At 35.2% G+C, this 21247-nt stretch overlaps 2 protein-coding genes across 4 annotated transcripts in view; both read right to left on the bottom strand.

The window, feature by feature from the left end:
- LOC111594769 overlaps positions 1–6185 on the bottom strand; it is a 54047-nt gene extending 47862 nt beyond the window's left edge. Inside the window, exon 1 of one of the 2 annotated variants that reach the window (XM_023308218.2) lies at positions 5866–6185. The gene's annotated coding sequence lies outside the window, so the exon portion shown is untranslated. The remainder of the gene's footprint in view (positions 1–5865) is intronic. The other variant, XM_023308219.2, reaches the window with a different exon arrangement.
- Positions 6186–10096: 3911 nt separating this feature from the next.
- On the bottom strand, positions 10097–20889 carry LOC111594677 (ankyrin repeat domain-containing protein 29). 2 transcript variants are annotated; one of them, XM_023308088.2, is made up of 5 exons: positions 20670–20889; positions 16693–17101; positions 13613–13723; positions 10916–11212; positions 10097–10854 (listed from the first exon to the last, which is right to left on the bottom strand). In XM_023308088.2, the coding sequence occupies exons 2-5, from the start codon at positions 16702–16704 to the stop codon at positions 10330–10332; spliced, it is 945 nt and encodes a 314-aa protein (XP_023163856.1). In that variant the 5' UTR covers positions 16705–17101; positions 20670–20889; the 3' UTR covers positions 10097–10329. The 2 variants fall into 2 exon arrangements, with proteins under 2 accessions (XP_023163856.1, XP_023163857.1); XM_023308089.2 differs by lacking the exon at positions 20670–20889 and adding an exon at positions 19595–19745.
- Between the last annotated feature and the right edge of the window lie 358 nt (positions 20890–21247).

Below are 21247 nucleotides of genomic sequence, written 5' to 3'. Positions count from 1 at the left end.
TCACAGCTCAACAGCCAGGGAGAGAAAGCTGTGAGTCGTTGAGCTTTAAATAAAATGATTTGCAAATCTATTTTTGAATAGATTTAGGTTCATTTGTTAATCTATAAAACCGATAAGCTGATAAATATTTTGTTTTTTAAACGAAACTATTATCACAAATGAATTGAAATACTATAATAATAACAAGTAGGAGAACCCTGCGAAGTGGTCATATTCCAATCATTATACGCTACTTTTATTTATTTCAAACCACACATAAATGTTTGTTTTTGTACAAGTACAAGTCTCAGGTAGTTTTTGTTAAGTTATGGCGAAGAGGGGGAAGTATCCAACATCTAAAATACACAAAATACGCGATCAATAATACAGCTATCAAAATAATACAGCTATCAAAATAATACAGCTATCAAAAAGTATAAAATAGGTTGATTTTGTAAGAAGTTTACTCTGAAGTTTCCTTTGACTAAAGCAGCAACTGCTATAATAATAATTATTCAATTAACGGGATGCTCATAGATCTTTTCATATTTTTCATATTTAGCTGACGACAGGAGAGCCAACAATGGAGTCCTGTAAATGCAGCAATAAAATAAATGTTAAATTCAGTGAACTCTGAGATTCATCTTTTACAAATAAAGCTGGCAAAAAACTCTTTCGAGGTTCATAGTCGGCTTTGCTTTTCGCTTTTTAGGACATTTGCAATAGTGTAGAATTTTGAATGGTTGACAACGTCACTTTTGGAACTCAAGAGTCCTCAGTCCGGACTTTATGGTGTTCATTGTGCAATGACCATCGTAAGTTGTGCGTTGTCCTTTGCCAGCAGCGTTCCGTGTTATATATTTTTCTTCTTTCCAGTTTATTTTGGTTTTTGTGTCAGGCGTCGCATTTAACTTCAACTGACAATGGGTCACAAAACGGCGTCCATGGCACATCCCACAGCTCCCCGTTTGCAGCCAAAATTGGCCACAAAACGTTCGTCGCCTGCTGTGCGGGCAAACAAAGTACAAAAACTTTTTGGCAAGATGCCAAACACTAAGGAATTATTGTTAATATAGGCTGCTCGGGCAGCCAGAGTCGAGCCTCGGCTGAGATGGCAGCGCCTGGCCAGAGCACCAGCTTTGAATGTAATTTATTTATGCGAAATATGCCAAACATTTTTGAAAATTCAACACTCCACACATTGCATTCAAATATATCATACCAACACCGCACAAAATCTACACTACATAAGCTGGAACAGCTTTTTATAACTCAGAAACTAAGTAAACCAGAAGAATGTGACTGGGAATTGTATACTTTACGGTCTCTGACCATTTTTATATTGTTTTTTTTTTATGGTTTAAAGCGATTTCTACGATCGTTGTGAAAAAGTTACTATGGAGGTCACATCATAAAGCAGTTCCATGATATACACCTATTAATTCGGGTATTTTTTTGTTTTTATATACTTTATACTTATATTTGCTCTCAATATTCTCAGTTATTCTAATTGTATAATGCGTCCCTACAGAGCACTGTCCCTCGTATTCTAGAGGGAATAGCCTAAAAGGGAATAAGATATTAAACAATTATATATTATATATTTATACATATATATATTATGCCAATTATATTACTGTTGTATGGGCGTAGTAGTAGAAAATAAATATGGAAGGAATATCTCCAAGTATATTTAGCCTGAAAAAAAAATTATTTTAATATTTAGTAATTTATACTAATTACATTATATGAAAAATAATTATGGAAGTGTTGCTGTTTACGAATTATACATTTATATATCTGAGCTAACAATAAAGTACAACTAGCTGACAAAGCCCATGTTAAAGTCAAGTAACCGTTAGCTCATGTAACCTCCACACAAATGATATGTGATATATTTTATTGAAAGCTGCGCCTGACTGAATGGCAGAAAGGCAAATCGGATAAGCTGTTTAGATGGCAAATTTTACAGAATTGATTTCTTATTTATTTATTATTTCATGTCATTTGATGAGTTTTTTCTCGTTTTTTCGATTATTTTTTGGCACTGTGCAGGGCACAATTAAAGTTGGAGCGCACAGAAGAGGAACTGCCAAACAATTTGAACACTGCTTTTCAAGTTGTGTGCTCGAGGGTGCTCGATTTTGCTTCTTTATTTCTTTTTTTGGGAGGGAAATGGGGCTGATGTTTATTTTTTTGCATTTGGGTGAGCAGAGAGCGACGCGCGCTTCCGCTAGCAGGAAATTGAATTGCACGAGCACGCGAAATTACATCATTTTGGAACCACGGTAAACAATTTCCCGTTCACCTGGCTAGCGAGAGTAGGGGTAGTATTTGTGGTATAGCCAAAATATTTGTTGCTAGGCTGCCAACTTGTTAAAGGCAATTTGTGCGAAAATATCAATTTCACTTTTTTTTTATTTTTTGTGTGCTATTGGCAAAAAATATATAAATGAAAATGTGTAAAAATAAAAAAAAAATATATACAAATCTTTTACCAAATCGGTTGGGTTTAACTGCCCCCAAACACAACATGGCGGCTAAAAAATAAATGATTACACAAAATAAAAGAATAAAAAACAAGTAAAAACCTTATGACGACAGTGCCCTACTAGGAAATACCCTGAACCCCGAGTATTCAAGTCTTCTATAGGTATGTACTAAAGCGTAAAAGCTGTTCGAAAATTTGTTAACTAACACGTATTATTCGAACAAGAATTTTCACAATTAAAAAGAATTTTTTTCCAAAAATTGGATCAGCAAAAAGACATTAATCAAGCGCCTGCAGGATTACACACATTGACTTTATGGCACCTTTGGCCTGTTACATACATTTTAATAAAACCCTTATACCCTGCATTCGCATTTTCAATCTATTCAGGGTATAAAAAACAGACAACAGGCAATCAAAATGTCTGCGAACTCGAACCAGACAATGACAGACAGCATATGGACAGGATAGACACACATCAGAAGGCAGTTTTAAAAGTTTTAATGGAAATTATAAGTATTGCATATTTGAAGAAAGAGTATTGAGAACATGCAAAAATAAAAACAACTCAATAAGCTCGAAAAATAAAATAAATAGTTTTTACCCTAAAATAAATTAAAAGTTACTGGTTTATTAAATAATAAAAAATATTTTTTTTTGTAATTGTTTTCTTGACTTTGATATGAAACAATAAAACTAATTGCAATGAAAGAGATATAACCAAAGTCTTCTAATTAGAGTTCTAGTTAATAGCTTCAGAAACAGTGTGGTACTCAAAAAGCTTTTATTTATAATACAAAAACGAGCTCAATGGCTTCGAAAACAACGTGGAATTGAAACACAAATGAGGCCATATTAGTTGCGTATCACTTACTGAAACAATGTGGAAAACAAAACTGATTAAGATTTAACATAATATATTATAAATGAAGAAATATGTTTGGAAAAATAAATTAAATTATCTTAAAATTTTTTTTTACTGTTTTATTTATTTTCTAGTTGTGTCACTGAACTTTAAAAGCTCCTCTCGTTCAAAATTTACACATATGCTGTACGAACTAAAGCAAAACTCAGTCAATGTGCCACACCCACTTGACCGCCCTTCTACTGCCACTGCCTTTGCTGTAGCTGCTTCTTCTTTTTTCTGCTTCTTCCTCTTCTTCAACTGCTGCGACATGGCAACACTGTCAGTTTGAAAGGATTATTGCCACTTGCCGCTTGCGGCGAACGTTCTTAAATGTAACACGTTTGAAACAAGTTTAGATACGTGAGGCGCTCGTATCTTTTTTATATCCCATTCCCACTGTAAATGAGAGCGTGAATAGGGTATGATGATTTTGTGGAAATGTTTGGCGTATTCTTTACCGTAGAGTACTTTGATATATATCGTAATCTCCTCTTGATAAACGATAAGTATTACATAACTTATACTTTATAAAAAAATTTAAAAAATATAGACATTCAAACATTTAAACCCGATAAATATTTATTTATAATCGATAAATTCAGATTTAAATAAAATTAAAAATAAAAAATATGATAATTTTGTAACTTATTTTGTGTATAATTGTTAAATAAAACAAATAAACACAGAAGTTATATGTATGGCATAAATCTATATATAGAGTATGTATAGAATTACAGAGCATCTGGTACTCGGCCATTCTCTATAAGCGCACGCTTACTTGTTTGGTTTTGGTTTAGGGTCTGAGTCTGGGTCTTGGTTTGGCCAACGCTTCTTTAGCTTTGTAAAAAGTCATCAACGGCCCAGTCGGCCAGTCAGTCAGCGAGTTGGCCAGCCCGATAGCCCGAGATAGCGCACCCCCCTCCCTCTTGTCCTACCATTCGCCTGTCCAGCTGGGCTAGGCAAAAGCCAAATGGCTTGCGACTGGTTTGACGGGCTTTTGAATGAGCCCGCGGTCGCTATTGGCCACAATTTGCCCTCACTTCGCTGTTGAACCCCAGTCGAATAGTCGTAAAAAATTCGCGCAAAAAAAAGAAAAACAAAACCGATAAAAAATAACACAAAAATGCACAACACTCAATTGTTAAAGTTTTGTGATGCTCTGAAGAAAAAGGTGGTATGCAGCAATCGAAAGAGTGATATACCCTGGAACTCTTTATTAATACTTGCGCTTTCATTCTGCGAACGATCTTTTCTGTTTGGAGCTTACAATAACCCCAAGAATGAAATGAATTGACTTTTAACACAGCCTTATTTAATGGGGAAAATAATTTATATATCATAATAATTTATATATATATATATGAAAAAAGTAAAAATTAAATAATAACAATCTTTAGCTTTGCTGACATTTGTGCAAATGTTGGAGTGTTGGAATCAAGAATATATCTTTCTATACAGTCCTATGAAATTTAGTTTCTTTAATAATATCACAAATAAATTTGTACATATATTCAATATTATATTTTTTAAATATTATGTATTTTTTGGAACTTTTGACTTTTCCTCAAAATAAAGCTGAAGTCTAGATAAGGACAAATTGTTGTCGATTAATCCAATTCAATAATATATAATATATTTAGTCTCTAATGTTTTTTCTACCTGTTATGGCATATGTATGTATGGCAAAAGCTACTAAAAGTTCTTGACATGGACTGAAAGATTGATTAAAAACAACGAAGCAATTCATCATGCGATTCACAGCATGACAATAGAAAAAAATAGCTGAGCTGTAGACGACGACAAAGTCCAATTCGTATTACTTTTTTGACACTCGCTAAATAATTGCAAGACAATAAAATTTAGGAGAAATTAATAGATTTGTGTTGAAGTAGGACAGGTCGTTAACCCCAAGGACTTTCAAAATGTATTGAAGACTCTTTTTAAGCTTCACGTTTAATGTTGAAGTGCATAGGATAAGATTTCTTCTCACCATAAATTGGTAAATAACTATCTGCCTAGATTGTTAACATAATACTGGCAGAAGATTTATAATATGCAACATATCATTTAGCAACAGAATTTAAGTATATATAATTCATTTTAAAAATAATTAGTAATCCTGATCAGACTTATATATATATATATATATATATATATATATATATATATATGTGTGTGTGTGTGTTATTTACTTAACTTAGTTTTTACTCAGTTTTTCTTAAAAAAAGAACTTTAAAATTTGCAGTTGCCTTTCGCAAAATTATAAACTAAGATAATAGTCGAATAATAAAATATTTAAGCTTGTGACTCGAATAAATAAACTTTAATTAGTCACTTAAACAGCACCGTTGCGAATATCAAGCTATGTAATTTGAACATTAACGCACAACTTCAAAGATAATTCAAATATAGGGTATTTCAATTTTGTCTGTTCGAGGCAATTAACCAACACTGGCTCTGAATTTCAACCAAAGATTTTACGACTTACCTTAAATGCCGTCTGCCTGCGTTCGTGTTGCGTGTGTTTGTACATCTGTATGGGTGCCTCATATGTAAATGTGTGTGTGTGCGTGTGGTTGAGGTCGCTGCTAGAAGTTGCTGTATTTGTTGTACATCCTGGCGGCCATGTTTTGTTTGTACTTATGCAGCAGCTGGCTTTAAGTTCTGCGATTCGTCTAAATTCACATTTTTGTTATTTTTTGTTTGTTTTGCTATTTAAAGTAACGGGTTTTCATTTACCACTTTATCTGCATTGTTTATTATACTTTTACTTTTATTTTTTTTTAAATTACTAACACTTATTTTTTATTTTTATTTATTTATTTTTTGCTAGAGGCTAAGCGATGTTTGGTCGCAAGTTTGTCTGAGGGTGCGCTATAAATCAACTTTTCTTTAAGCTTTTCGAAAGGCCCCCACGCACTGACAAAAAGCAAAAAATAAAGAGCCAAACGGCAAAAAAAAGTAAAGAAATGAGAAAAAAACAAAATAATAATGAAAAAATAACCGTATACAAATTAAAAGTGGTTAAACGACTTGGGTCTAGGTTGTACTCTGCTTGTACTCTACACGCAACGGGACAAGCGGGTGGATAAGTGTTCAGATGTGCCCTTTGGAAAATATACTTTATACTTTCAATATAAACTCACATGCTTAAAAATTTGAATATTGAAGTCATATTTGTATAAGTTTCCACTGTAGCCCCCAACATACTCTGTTTGTAGATCAGTCTTTTCAGATTTTCAGATTTTCTTGTGAAATTTGGTAATCAAGATGATTAACTTTTTGCATCCGCATCTCCTCGCGCAGCACAGTTTTAAGTCAGCCTTATAGTGATTAAGCCGAATACAGTTTTAAAGTTACTGATACAATAGAGTAAGTCCTTCCACAACTATTTATAACGGCTATACTGAAGACAGACAAATGCGTAGTCGAGAACCTTTCCCTGTTGTTTCTACTTTCCGCTTTATCTGCTTCTTCTTCTATTAATTTTATATTAGTTTCTTTTCTCGTTTTCTTTTTACGAAACAGCTGAAAAATAGCAGCAGCAAACCTTTTGAGAGCCGGTTTCAAGCAAAACGCAAACGCAGCGGAAAAAAAACAAACGCGAAACAAGTTGCAAAAATCGTCAACGTCTGGTTGCAAATGACGTCGACGGCGAACTGTGAAGCGGTGCAGCAGCAGCTGATTGCGCAGCGCGTTACTAGAACTTGTGCAAAGGACCTGCAGCCGAGCTCTAATAACGTTGGCAAAATGTCAACTTATGTAAAGCTTCCAGTAGCAGTAACGGCAGCAGAGGCAGTGACTGCGACAGCGACAGCGACTGCAAAACAGAACAAAAAATGTTTTCCGGCATGTATTACTGCACATATACATATACGACTGAGCGAGATGGCAGCAATGCAATTACTGGTCAAATTCGAAGTAACAGCCTATGCATGTGTACATGTGTGTATGTATATGTAAGTTGGCGCCTGCGCTTCGGCTGCACAGCTGAGAAGCTTCTGCTGCGCTGTTGCTAGGGGCTCGACTGCAAAAGCTCAGCTGTTTTGTGCAGGGCAAAAGGGAACGACCAAGGGGGCAACTGATTGCTTGCCTGGAATTTCTATTTAGCTTGGCAACCCAGAAGTAACGGTCTTCTGCGTCAACGGTTTTTCCAATTGATTGCAACAAATCGAAAATATGTAAAACAAACGCATTGAAAACTGGTTCGCAGCAGCAACGCACAGTGTGACGAAAGCCTCAAGCGCATGCACTGCGAAAGACCTTGCCAAAGGATGCACACAATAAGTGGCAAATGTATTTTGCGTTCTACAAGCTCCTCACTTCACCCTCCACCCTTTAACATATGCAGTACATTTTCGCAAAAAGTTCGGTCTCTTAGAGAACGTTCTATTGCGCTCTCTCGCTCTTTCGCTCACGCTCTTGTTCGTGCGCTCGCATACCACAGTGCAAACCTGTTTTATTGTCCAAAGCATTTTCGCCGCCCGCCTGCCACACTGAGAACACTTGCCACCAAAAATATTCCGTTTCACAATTTTTTGTTCGTTTTTTTGTTGTTTGTTTTTATGTTTTTTGATTATGTTGCTGCTGCTGCTTCGCCGCTTTTGGAGCTGCCGCTACCGTTTGTCGTGCTATTGTTGTTGCTGCTGCCTCTGTTGCTTTTGTAAAATTCAACGACACGCGACTACACCTACACATACGTAATTCACATACGCACGCACGCGCTCGCTTGGACTTACACACACAAACTAACATGAAACGAGAAGAGAGACACGACGGCCTCCACGTCCACGCGCAATGATGAGAAAAAGCGAACTGAACACTGAAATCCGTTTGCAGCCCGTTTGAAGCTCTTCGACATTGGCAACATGTTCCACCAAGCTTACCAACAACAACAAATTCTGCAACAGTTTCTCTTTATAACGAGTGCGTAACTCTTAAAGCGGCCCTCTTACATCTCACTGCAATGTCTGCACATGTGTACATAATTGCACCATGGACATAAAACTAAGTTGATCACACAGTGCAAGTCAAACTGTTTCGGAACCCATCTGTTTTGCGTAAATTCGAGTAGGTTTGTATTGTGCACAATTGTAATTGATTATATTATTGTATTATACGCCATTGAACTAAGCCTAATTGAATTATCAGTGCATTATATACATTACTTTTTATGTTACTACAAGACGCGAAACTCTTGGGTAATATTGTTAGCAATACGCGCGCAAACAAATACCGTCGATAGCTGTGCCCGTACTTAGTGTGGGTGCGTGCATCTGCTGAATGTAACAGTAGCAGTTTCGTTAAGATAACATTTCGTTAAGTGAGTAACAGAATGTTATTGAAATTCCCGCCCAATTTAAAAACGAATTTCATATTTAATTTAATATTGTGATCATTTGCCATATAATGTACACGAGCATAAATCAATAGGGAAAAATCGACAAAAACATTTTACTATAATTAATAGCTAATTAAGTCAAAAAATATATAAATATATAGCTAATTAGGATTAGACAAAAAGGCGAATAAACATAAAGCACTTGTTAACAATTGCTTAGGGTTACATGAATGCATAAATATATATATATATATTTATAAGTAAGAATCTATTATATATATATATATATATGTATATATATATATATATATATATATATATATATATATATATATATATATATAATTATATACAAAGGACGACGACGGTCCATGTTAACAGTTTTCATAGCATATTTATATATATATTTATATGTATATATATATTTATGGGCTTTAATATGGTATTAATCGTAATAGTAAATTCAAATACAAGCTCCAATTAGTTAGTTGTATAGATAAATACATATATTATGATATAATATCTGGGTATTTATTTATATGTATGGAATCGGTGTTTTAGCCTTCGCTTAGCTTGGCCACATATTTCTGTGTTTTTTATTTGATCTTAAGTTTTTTTTTATTCTTTTCTCTAGTTTGATTGCACAACAAAATGAAACAGTGTCCTCTGCCACGAAACTCTTAACTTTAAGTAGATATAGATATAGATAATGATTTCTAAAGAATTCTATTTTAATGGATCGGTTTTGTATGTATGTACAATATGATTAAATTATTATAGTTTTGTTCTTCTCATAGTAGACAAACATTTTTTAAGCAGCTATTGAAAAAATATTTGTGTCAAATAAGTACATAAGTTGAAAGCATTGCATTTTGCATTTTTTAACGAATTGAGTGTAGCCGATAAGACAACACCGTGGTCACTTATGATTTGGCTTTTAGTCCAGCTATATTGCGGGGAATGAGAATAAGACCGATTGTGATTGTTGTCTAAATATTATGCCATTTTCATTAAAAAGTTAAATTTAATTTAAATAAATTAAATTATCAAAAATAGGCACAAAATAAATACCCTAACTATAGTTAGTTTATATGGGCAAAAGCATAGAAACGTTCTATACATTTTGTGTTTGAATGACAACAAATTCTAAGAGATATGCATAAGTGTACTTTTTTGAATTGATATTAAACGTTTTTGACAGTTAAAAAATCAAATTGTTCTGCATATAAAATATGTACAAGAATTTAATAAAAAGTCTGCAAATATCAAATACCAATGTTTAGATAGACAGATAACCAAACATATTTTAATATATAGTATACAGATTTGTTAGAATTAACAAATAGTTAATTTGTGAATATACTGTATTCAGGATATGTAGCTGCGTCATTTGCAAATGAAAATAGCAGATAATTCAGTTTCTGTACCCTTATCTATACTTAGTATATCCAATCGAACTCCGTGGCAATCAAAAGAACTTTGCTGTTTCATATTTCTAATCATAAGTTAAGTGAATAAATAATCCAATATATTGTGCAGAAAAGGTACTTTTAAGGGATTCGATTTGGTCGTGTAATGTATACTCGTACATATTTCTCTATTGGATCGCCTTTACGTTGACAAACGCATCTGGGCCATGGCCAAGGTATTCCGTTCCATTAGCGCACGCATTCGCTCCTTCAGATATTCACAGATTGAACCGTAGTTCTCGTGATGTGCCAACTCCATGGCTGTTAAGCCATCCTGATTTTTAAGCAGGACATCGCTTCCAGCTGCCACGAGTTGCTTGCAAACAGTCATGTGGCCAAACATGGCAGCTGCGTGCAGAGCAGTCTCCCCATTGGGCAATAGGCCCAGATTCGGGCGATATTTGAGAAGAACTGTGACCACCGAAGCGTGTCCCTTATGGGCTGCTTTAAACAGAGGCGTGGCACCGTCACAGCGCACTGTATCAATATTCGCTCCATTCTGTAGCAGCACCTTACATATGTGATCGTGCCCCATCTGTGCCGCGATCCACAACGGGGTGGCTCCATCGATACGTTTGATGTCCATCGAGGCGTGGGCCAGGATCAGCAGCGACAAAACCGTACGATGACCATTCTGTGCAGCTATAAAAGCGGGTGTGGCGCGATCCTGAAAAAAGCACAATATATTTACATTATATACAATGATAGCTCAGTTACAACAGTCTTACCTTCATGCTGGCATTCACATCTGCGCCGCAGTCCAGCAGCTCTCTGATGATCTTTACATGTCCGCCCTGGGCAGCTACAAAAAGGGGCGTGCCCCCGTCTAGGGAGGGTGTGTCGACCTTAGCGCGTGCTTTCAGCAAAATGCGCACCACATCCAAGTGTCCGCCCTGGGCGGCAAAGAAGAGAGCAGTGGTGCCTGTGGAGCGACGCGAATTCAGATCGGCGCCCTGTTCGAGAAGCTCTAGAACGCAATGGATATGACCACCAGCTGCGGCTAGAATAAGAGGCGTGGTTCCATCCTACAAAGAGAGCATATATAATGCGTTTAGAGAGATATATAGATTATTGCTGTTAGCCAAGTTGCCGTTGACAATGCGTTTATTTGGCATATTTTAAGTTTAAGAAAAACAAGTTCTTAGTAGACTCCATGCCTTGATTTTAAACTACCTTGTTCTGATCAAATAAAAATGTATCTATAATAAATTCTTATATGTCATCCTTATTGTTTGATTTTTCAAGAGCTGCATCGTACTAGATTTTATCTATGAGTATCACATGCAAGAGTGTCTGTAACCAGATAGGTGTCTAGTCACCGCCTAGCTCAAGGACCTTAATCTCTCAATTATTTTAAAGTGAAAATGCAAAAATTTAAATGCCAGGTAAGCACATGATCCCTATATTCCTGTTTTAACTTTTGTTTATATGTGCAACTGTACTCCAATTCAAGACTAAATTGAAATTGTTTAAACTACACATGAAACTAATTATGGTAGTTCTACCTCCAAAGACGTGCGAGATATGATTTGTCAAATTCTTATTAAAAAGAGTAGCATCTTATGACCCTGAATTGTTATAAATAAATAAATCTTTATAAACTGGATTTAAGAGATTAAACATCTCACATTGATTTTAATGAATTGACCGTTGGCTTTTGCTCTACTTTTACAAGTTTTTTATTTGTTACTTTATAATTAATTAGAATTCATAATTATTTTACTTATATTGTGACTGTATTAAAAGAGTTTCTACTCGACAAATGGCGTCTTGTAATACTTCTCATACCTTTGTTTACCTCCACATTCATGTTTCTTTAGAAGTTTTAACCTTTTAAAAGACACAGTAGGAACTAAGAAAGCCCACTTAAATATTGAAATTATAGGCTACGAAAAATGACACACTTTGTATTACAAAAGCTATTCACAATAACACAATAATAAGCAAAATGATTCAACCATGAAATCATTTGCAAAATATTACAACATTTTACCTTACAAAAAATATATTTTTACTATTCATTTTCACTCTTAAACCAGTTAAGGCGTCGTTTGCTAAAGTACGCACCGATTGGCACAGAAATCGAGTGCGAAAATAAAACAAAAACAAATTAAATAAAAACTAAATTTCACTTGAGCTCAGTCAGCTGATTGAGCTGCAAGCAAATACCGAAGCGTAGTTGGCCAGGCCTGGTCAGTTGGCCATATTCTCTGGCATGGCTGCAAACAGCTCACAAGGGCAAGCTGGCCTCGACAGCTCACTGCGCTCCCTAATTTTACGTGACTGTGCCACCCCAACGGGGCAGCTGCAATTGCAACCAACAGCTCGGACAGATTTCGCTCCGATTTCGCTCAGCTGCACGCATGCAAATCAACACGAAATGAAACGAGCAGCAAAGCAGAGCAAAAGTGTCTGGACTGCTAGATACCCTGCAAGAAGCTTCACAAAACGACGATAAGTTCCATGTCTTTTACATTTATCACTCAATTCTAAGCTAACAAATGATGAAATAAATAAACATTTTGTTTGCTATTTCCCTATGATAATCTCAGTATGCATCTTCTCTCTCAGATCTTCGAAGAAAATAAAATAAATAAGAAATTGAATAAATTTCATTTGCGACAATATATATATATATATATATATATGTATATATATATATATATATATATATAAAATATATATAAAATTCAGTTTGTCGCATAACAAACAGTAAAAATATAAAATTAAAAGTTTCTCTTGACTATCCCAGCCCAATATACCAGCGTTAAGAAATGAGTACAGGGTATAACGCAACGAAACGATATAATTTGAATTTCGCTTTGACTGGTGAAAACTAATCACAATTGCAGTTAAATTCATTGGACGCTCAATTAACCAATTCAAACAGCTGGCAATGAATTTATCACAAATATTTAAGCAGTTGAGTTAATGATACATCAATTATATAATTTAAAACTGCTCATTGAATTAAACAGATTTTTTGTTAGCAAATATATCTTTAACTAAATATGTTGTAGCTTCTATGACAATGACAAAAACTAAGATATATATATATATATAAACATATATACCAAGCCTGCTTTAGATTCTCTCTACAGCATTTAGATCTTAGATTTCTTTTCTTCTTAATTTCTTTATTTATAAAAACAATATTCTTTCGATTCACTCATCTTTTCTAATAAACTAATATACAGAAGATGAAAAATTCGGATTTTCAGAAATCTGTCTTACATTTCCCACAAAAGTCCCTCACGCATCACTGTTCCCCTTGTAATAGATATTCAGAATATATTTCAAATTATAACTCCTTACATATATTCCCTAGAATCTTGCCGAGTTCCTTTGCAACTATCATCAAGTTTAAGACGTATTTCCATTGAATTTGCTGTAGCAGCTCTAGTATCGCTGGTCTCATTACTCACCTCATCTTTGCAGTCGACATGCACTTTGCCAGTATCGAGCACTCGGCGCATCTCGACAACGTCGCCACGTAGAGCTGCCAGATGAAGCATCACATCCGAGGGTGTTTCCTTCTGTAAAATATATTCCAATTTGAAGAAGTCAAAACCATAAATAATTTAATTAACAACTACAAATTGGGCAACTACTAAGGGAGGCATACTTGAATCCACAGCTCGTATTGAACCTCAGTGAGTTATGCGACACCCACACAGCGGGTCTTAGTTTACCCACATAGCTAATTAAAGTAATTAGAGGGGCAGTTAAGAAAGACAAACATCAGCAAAAAAGAGCTGGGAAAACATCGAACGGATGTGGATGCATTTGTTAAGTACTTTGCGGACGCTTAGTCCAACAGACAGTTATATGGGAGTGTTAACCCTTAGATAGACGCACTGTACACATTAATTCAGACTGCTTGGTGACTAAAAATCATACTCATTTCTGAGGAAGCTAACTGCAAATTAATTTATTTTAAAGTAAAACAAATTGCAAGTAAAAAAGCTCTAGTTGAGGTGTAATAGGAGATACCCTGATCCCAGTCCTATTTTTCATATTTTCAATAGTTTGTTTCGAGTATTAAAAAAAAACGAAAAGCTCATAAAACCGACATTACGACACCGATATTCGAACCAGCTACTAGCAACCCCACTTCATAATTAAAAATAAAAAAATTTGAAAATGACATTTCGTCCCCAGGCAATAGCTCGAATCCACATTTTTCGCTTGCTTCTACCAACACCGCCGCTGCACCGCTTGAGCAATAAATTGCAAATCCCAACTTAAGTAACAGCTGACAGTTCAAGCAGAATTAATCGCAATTTCGATTCTTGGAGTAGAAAAGAAGACTCACATTTAAATGTATGTGAATGGGAATAGATATCGAATATTTGAAACAAACTTGATGGGCGCTTGTTATACACGGACCTAAAATAAAATATCGTCTCTAGCTCTTAAAGATGTTGAGATCGACGCGTTCACACAAACGAACAGTAGAACAGAGCTCAATCGACTCGGCTTGTCGTCTTGATCAAGAATATATATACTTTATCTGGCACGCCTCCTTCTGATTGTTACATACATTTGCACAAAACCATTATACCCCGATTTTCCATTTTCAGTGGCATACAAATAATAACTGGAGAATCACGCTCTTTCACCTTAGAGTTGTATGTCACTGATAAACACACAGGAAGACTTTCGCTTCATATTTGCTATATATCTAATAAGGTAATAATAATAGATAAGTAAATATCTAAGTGATAGTATCTTCGTCAGCTATAGAGATAAGTTTGAAGAAATGGATTGGTTAATTACATGGTCCATTTATTGGGGTGTACGAATCAAAAAATATATATTGATTTTGAAAATTTAACTCTTATGTTCTTAATTCATTTTCTTATTTATTTTATTTTTTTTTTTAATCAATCTATAATAAAACTTATTGCTTGATTACTTGGCTAATAAATTTCTGTTAATTTTAATTAATATTAAAAATTCGTTTGCTTAGTATTGCCTATAGTAGAACCTAATCTATATGAAGGGTTGACATCTGAAATCGAACATATTTCAACTTTACCTTTAACTATATATTTAACTCATTTATTTATCTAAAGAGCTCTCCAAACTAAGCACACACAAGGGTTAAAACGCACTCAACTGCGCTAATGTTGGGGTTTAGCTGTTGTGCTGTCCACAAATGTATTTGAAGAGAGGAAATAAACGTACAATAAATATTTGAACTGTTTAAATAGACACTGAGACAGAGACTGAGACTGTCCACTCGTGAGTAAATGAAGCGCATTACGTGAGAGGCATCGTGGCACCTGTTGAGCACAGACAACAAAGGCAATACAGACAGCCAAGTGCTACATGACATCACTCAAGCTGCCACAGAGTGTGGCAACAATGCAAATGCTGACATAGCTGACACAATAATGATGACAATGATGATAATGATGATGCTTGCAATATTTATAGACAAGCCAAAATGTCAGCAGGTGAGAGAAGTACTTGTTAGTCTTCTTAAGACAAGCGCCAGACACGACTGTGCCACACACATGAGTGTGTGTGTGTGCGACAAGTGTCTGTGACTCAGCCGTTGACTTACATTTTCTGCAATTATAGTCAAGTATAATATATTAACTTGCTTTATCAGCTTGACTAATGTGTTTTTATTGAACTAAAATTAAAGCAAAACGCAGACTAAGAACCCAGAGCTAAGACAAATAAGTAAGTTCACTGCAGTCCGATATAACAGACGGACAGATGCCCTATCATTGTATAATCTCTATGCAACCAAGTCTTAAGTGATGTCGAGATATCATCAGCTTTATCAAATTAAGAGCTGAAAGCAACGCAATGCGATTTTATCGGCAAAAAGTAAGGCGCAAGAACTGAAAGCTATGATAAGAACGTAGTCTCTCTAAATCGGGTATATATTAAACAGACAGATGCTATATTAAGACTTGGCTGATTAGAAGTGTAAGAGCGGACAACCAAGAAACCCAGTTAGTGCCAATCAATCGGTTATAGCCGACTATCTGATGCTCTATTCACTGTTTAGGAACAGCTTAAAGCAGCTGAGAAAGATGCTCGAAAGCTTTGAGAATAAAAGAGTGCGAAATATAGCCATGGTTATTGAATATATGTATATATATAGAGTATATGAATCCATCCACCTTTTCCCACGGCCCCCACTGATTAGCTTACGCATATATATGTAATATAGGTTTGATTGATGCAAGGCGTTGCTTTTCCTTTATTTTTGACTCTTGTGACATTTAAATTGTTTCGTAAAAACTTGAATAGGTTTATGATCTCGACTTTATTATATCATATTAGTTTGAATAGCTTGACGACTATAGAGAGGCGTATTCTGTCAATTCGAATGTATTATATATAAGAAGGCACATGGATTTATAGGATCAAATCTATCTAATCTATTAATTGTTATTGGATTCTAAAAATATATTTTATTTATGTTGCCTCCCGAACAACTTAGGAAACTTGCTGCAAGCGACTGTATATGGGTCAAACTCACCTTTAGTGACATGTTTTGATTGCTTAGCCCGCTGCTGTCGCCTCTCACTCTTTTTTTTTATATTTATCTGCGGCTCTTCCTCGCTCTGGCTCTCTCCGTTGTAGTTGCACCTGCTTACAAGCCCGTTACCATTGACCGATTTACAAAGTGTAATGCGGCCGCTCCAGCTCCAACTCCAACTCCAACTCCAACTCCAGCTGCAGGTCGAGCACCAGAAAACAGCACCAACAACTTCTAGTTAACAGTAATAGCGCAGCAACAACAACAGCAACAATAGTAACAGTAACTGGCACCAATCAAATCACAACAATAGCAACAACAACAACATCAGAGATCATCATCGAGGAACCGTCGGACTCACCGCCCGACCAACCCGTCGACCAGTTCCAAAGTCTGCCAAGTTCAAGCGCTGCAAAAAGAGATAAAAGGAAAATAAATAAGCAAATGCGGAAAGCAAAGCTAACCAAATGAGGGGGCAAGCCAAGACTAAGTTGCACAGATTGCTGGGCGTATGTTTAGTAGATGCTAGCAGAGTGGGCAGTGGGTTCATCTGGCAGTCGACAGGTTTCCCAACCAACAAAACTCCCTAACATGCAAAAGGGAATAGGTAAGAAAAGAAGTTGCCATGCAATTTCAAACAAGTGGGCCCCAAAGGATCTAATTATAGTAGGTCCTTAAATAATTATTGAGCATTACAGGGTGAACAGAATAGACAGTTGATTCATGGGAATTAAGGTTCATGGAACTGCAATGCCATTAGAGTGGAGACCGTAATAATAGAGCAGACACACTTTATGAATAGGTTGTAAAAAGCAAAGTATTTGCCTATGCACAGACGACTTTAAGATCTTGAATTGGAAAGCACTAAGAATATCTGGTGTTGAATGAAAGGACTCTCTTTTCAAAGTTGTGACCAAATAGCTATCGACTAGTCTAGTTAGGGACCTGAATCCGATAATCCGACCAATAATAAATTGTTTATTAGTCGCTCAGTTGCGTTTGCTTACAGTAAAAAGTACACGAGACTACCAAAGTCAAGCAAAACTGTTTGAACAGTCATTGAAACGAACGTGGAACATAGAACTTTAGAACTCTTATGGCACATGCTTTGAAGGAAGGACCTAATAAATAATATATTTATACATATTTTGTGGCTAAACTAAGGCCAACTCAGCTGCTCACGAATGTACATTATATATATATATATTATAGAATATACATTATAGATTTAGACACGGTTCAGGTTTTTACTTACTACATTTCAATCAAACTACTACACATACACCCTGAATTGCCATTTTAAATGGGATTTATGTCCAAGCCCAAGCTCAAATTCAAGGGAATAAATAATATATGAATGCATACATTATACAAGAGTTGCAAGTTCTTGCGTTCTGTTTGGCCAGTTACCACTGCATCTTCGATGTCTTTTCACTTGGCTATTAAATGACTCTACCTCAGCTACTTTGGCTTAGTTAAATGCTCCGCAATTATCTTCAATTTTTCTTATTGCCAGGCAATTTCTTTGCATTTTGCATGTTGCGGCCAATTATTATTATTATTTTTCTTTTAATTTTTCAATTTTCCTATCGTCAATTGACAGGTGGGCGAAGCCGGGTGCAAGCAAAGCAGAGGCAATGGACTTTTACTGCCATCACATTTACTTGGCTTAGTGGTTTGTTTGTTTCCCATGCACACCACATTTTGATTTTTTTGGCCTCTCTTTTGATGTTACTTTGGTTTTATAAGCATCATCATCAGTGAGTGACTCGTTGCCTTTCAACTTTTGACCTAGAAAGTGCTTTACTTAAAGTTTTCTACATGTTCTCTGAGACGTCATCAACAACATGCGGCACAGCAGGCACGCATTTTGGAGCTGACATCACATTTTTAGTGGTACAGTGAAGCCTCGCTAATCCAGACAAATAAAGATTTGATGCTTAATTGGAGCTCAAATATTAATAAATTTATTTATTTGAACAGAGATTCATATTTTGTAGATTCACGAACAACTTAACTGTACAGATGAGCGAGTGGCTGCTGTAGCGAGACCATACTGTACTTACATTTTTTATATATTTTTGGGAATATTAGATTTAAGCAGCAAACGTGAACTCAGTTTAATTACTTTTTAGTTGCCGCGTTGAGTTTTTCTTCTGAAAATATATTTTTTTGCCTTCATTTATTTTGATAGGCCAACTGTAAGCGTGGGCTCAGTTACATTATTAACTTAACTTTGCATGGAATGTCTCGATTTGAACGCTACGCCCACTTGAGGCATGGTTAATTGTGAGTTACTATATCTTTGATAACACCTATAATTGGTTGTATTCAAACTTTAGAATTTAATCACATATATTCTGAGATAGACTATCACCATCCGATATCAAGTTTATAAAGCTACGGCCGTTAGGGGCCGCCATATTAAGTATGTAGTTCCCCTAGTCTAACATTATCAAAGTATTTTCGTTTGCTAGTCTATTGTTGGGGCTTAATAAGTAGTTTGCTTTGGTTGACCTGTATAAGGCTTACCGAGATAAGTATTTGATATAATAAATGCTTTGTGTTGACAGCCCTTAACAAGCAGTTGATCTGATAGCTATGCCAACAATTACTATGGTTTTGTTTACTCATATTCGAAATCATACGGACATCGACATCATCAACAATAATAACATTATACTGTCTAATTATAAGCAAACACAAAACTATTTAAAGTTCATAAAATTACAATTTCATCAATTGGTCTCGCTTTCATCCGTTTGGGCGACAAATATTTGTTATATGCTTTTTATAAATAATTTATAAATAGCAGCACACGTTAGCTAAATGATCTCATTTTTAGCGCATAAATTTACACTTTTCACGTTTATTACAATATGCAAAAATCACACACACATACGAGATAAAGGTCAAGAGGCTGTCCGCCGGCGCCCTGTGAAGTGTATTCCAGATATTTACGACTGCAACGTACCCCAGAACACCAACTACATACATATATGACGACCACGCCGCTAATGTTTTGGTGGAGCAAGTAGCGTGGACCAACCGAACGAGTCGAAAGTTGAAAGGCAACTGAGCGGGCAAGGCAAAAAGTTGTATAGCAGAACCAGGTTCGCTCTGATATGAAAATATCCTAAGTTCTTTGAGCTTCATTTGGCTAAGCAAAATATGAGAGTCTCACTTCAGATTTACTAGTTTGGATCTTTAATCAACAACTAATGCGTTAACATTGTGGATTCTTAATTAACGGCTGCCAATTCAAAAATATGTTAAGGTGTGTCAAGTGTTGTGTTATGCTGAAAGTAAACTGTTGTTTACTTGAATTCGTATGTTAATGCTATTAGAAATTTGTCTTAACTATAAAATTAACTGTCATACATAGAATAGATAACCATTTCTTGGTATGAAAAATAGTTCTTTAACTTATATAGCCCCAGAAACAACGTCAAAAATAATAAAATATATTTTTTTGCACTAATAAATTGAACAAATAAAAAGATCTTACAATCGAATGGCTATGTTAAGCGTTTGTAAATTCGGATCAAAGTGCTTTCATATGTTAAAAATAACTGTTACAGCTTTTGATTTGAATTATTAAATATTTTTGGAAAGGTTTAAAAATACATTTATATTATATATGATGACAGCTATTTCCCATGCCTAATACTCATTTATTATATATTATATATTGCTGTAGGCCACAAGTCTTATTCAGCCACTTGAAACAATGGTCAAATTATTAAAAGTTACTTTCGCACACTGCACATGAACTCGAGCAAACATATAATTCCGCCAGACGTGTTGATGTGCAATAATAACAAACTCAAACACTGAAGCACTCACATAAGCTCACCCCCGCACATTCATTTAAAAATACACACAAAGTCCTACGGAAGTCCCATTGATGAAAAATCAGCGCTGACACCGGATCAAGGACGCCGACGCCACAGCCTCTGTCCAAAATCAATACTTACATTTTGAGAAACCAATGGGCGCGTTCACTTATATCCAATTTATAATTAACCCAAACACTTTAGCTACTAATTTAACTATTATATTCTATCGATACAGTGCTATGAATTGAATAGCTACCGATTTAGCAATGGGCGCTAAGGCCGTGAAAGCTCCGGCGCCAAATTTGATGCAACACAGCACTTCTCTTTCACATTGCCAAACGACTAATAAATATTTATGAACGGCTTTCAAGAAATCGATACATTCGATTAGAACAATCGATAGTAATAATCGATAGTGTAAAACTATTTTTCTTAATCAAAATTTATATTAAGCTCAAGCAATCGAGTTAAAGATATTAAGTAGTGTAATTTGTACCGATGCTGAACTTTAAATGATTGTAGTTTATACTGTAAACGGTAAATTCGACTGAAAATAAATATATTGTCCGTAATATTTATAATTACTTAAATATCTTAATACATGTTAAAATAAAAATATTGTTGAATTTATATTCAAGCATTTTCCCTGAATTTAATATAGAAAGATTGCATTCTTTAAGAAACAAAAACTATATTTGTAAATTTAATTGTGCACA

The sequence above is a fragment of the Drosophila hydei genome, unplaced genomic scaffold (assembly GCF_003285905.1).
Source record: "Drosophila hydei strain 15085-1641.00,03,60 unplaced genomic scaffold, DhydRS2 tig00000149-arrow-pilon, whole genome shotgun sequence".
Classification (NCBI taxonomy): domain Eukaryota; kingdom Metazoa; phylum Arthropoda; class Insecta; order Diptera; family Drosophilidae; genus Drosophila; species Drosophila hydei.
Note: the sequence above shows the minus strand (reverse complement) of the source record. Positions and strands in the feature narration are given on the sequence as shown.

What these genes read in the sequence shown, in the direction of transcription:
- LOC111594677 (XM_023308088.2), bottom strand. An exon ending in ATGTCGACTGCAAAGATGAG is followed by an intron (nt 11,213 to 13,612) that starts GTGAGTAATGAG and finishes CTCTCTTTGTAG; the next exon opens with GATGGAACCACGCCTCTTAT. An exon ending in ATGTGAATGCCAGCATGAAG is followed by an intron (nt 10,855 to 10,915) that starts GTAAGACTGTTG and finishes TGCTTTTTTCAG; the next exon opens with GATCGCGCCACACCCGCTTT.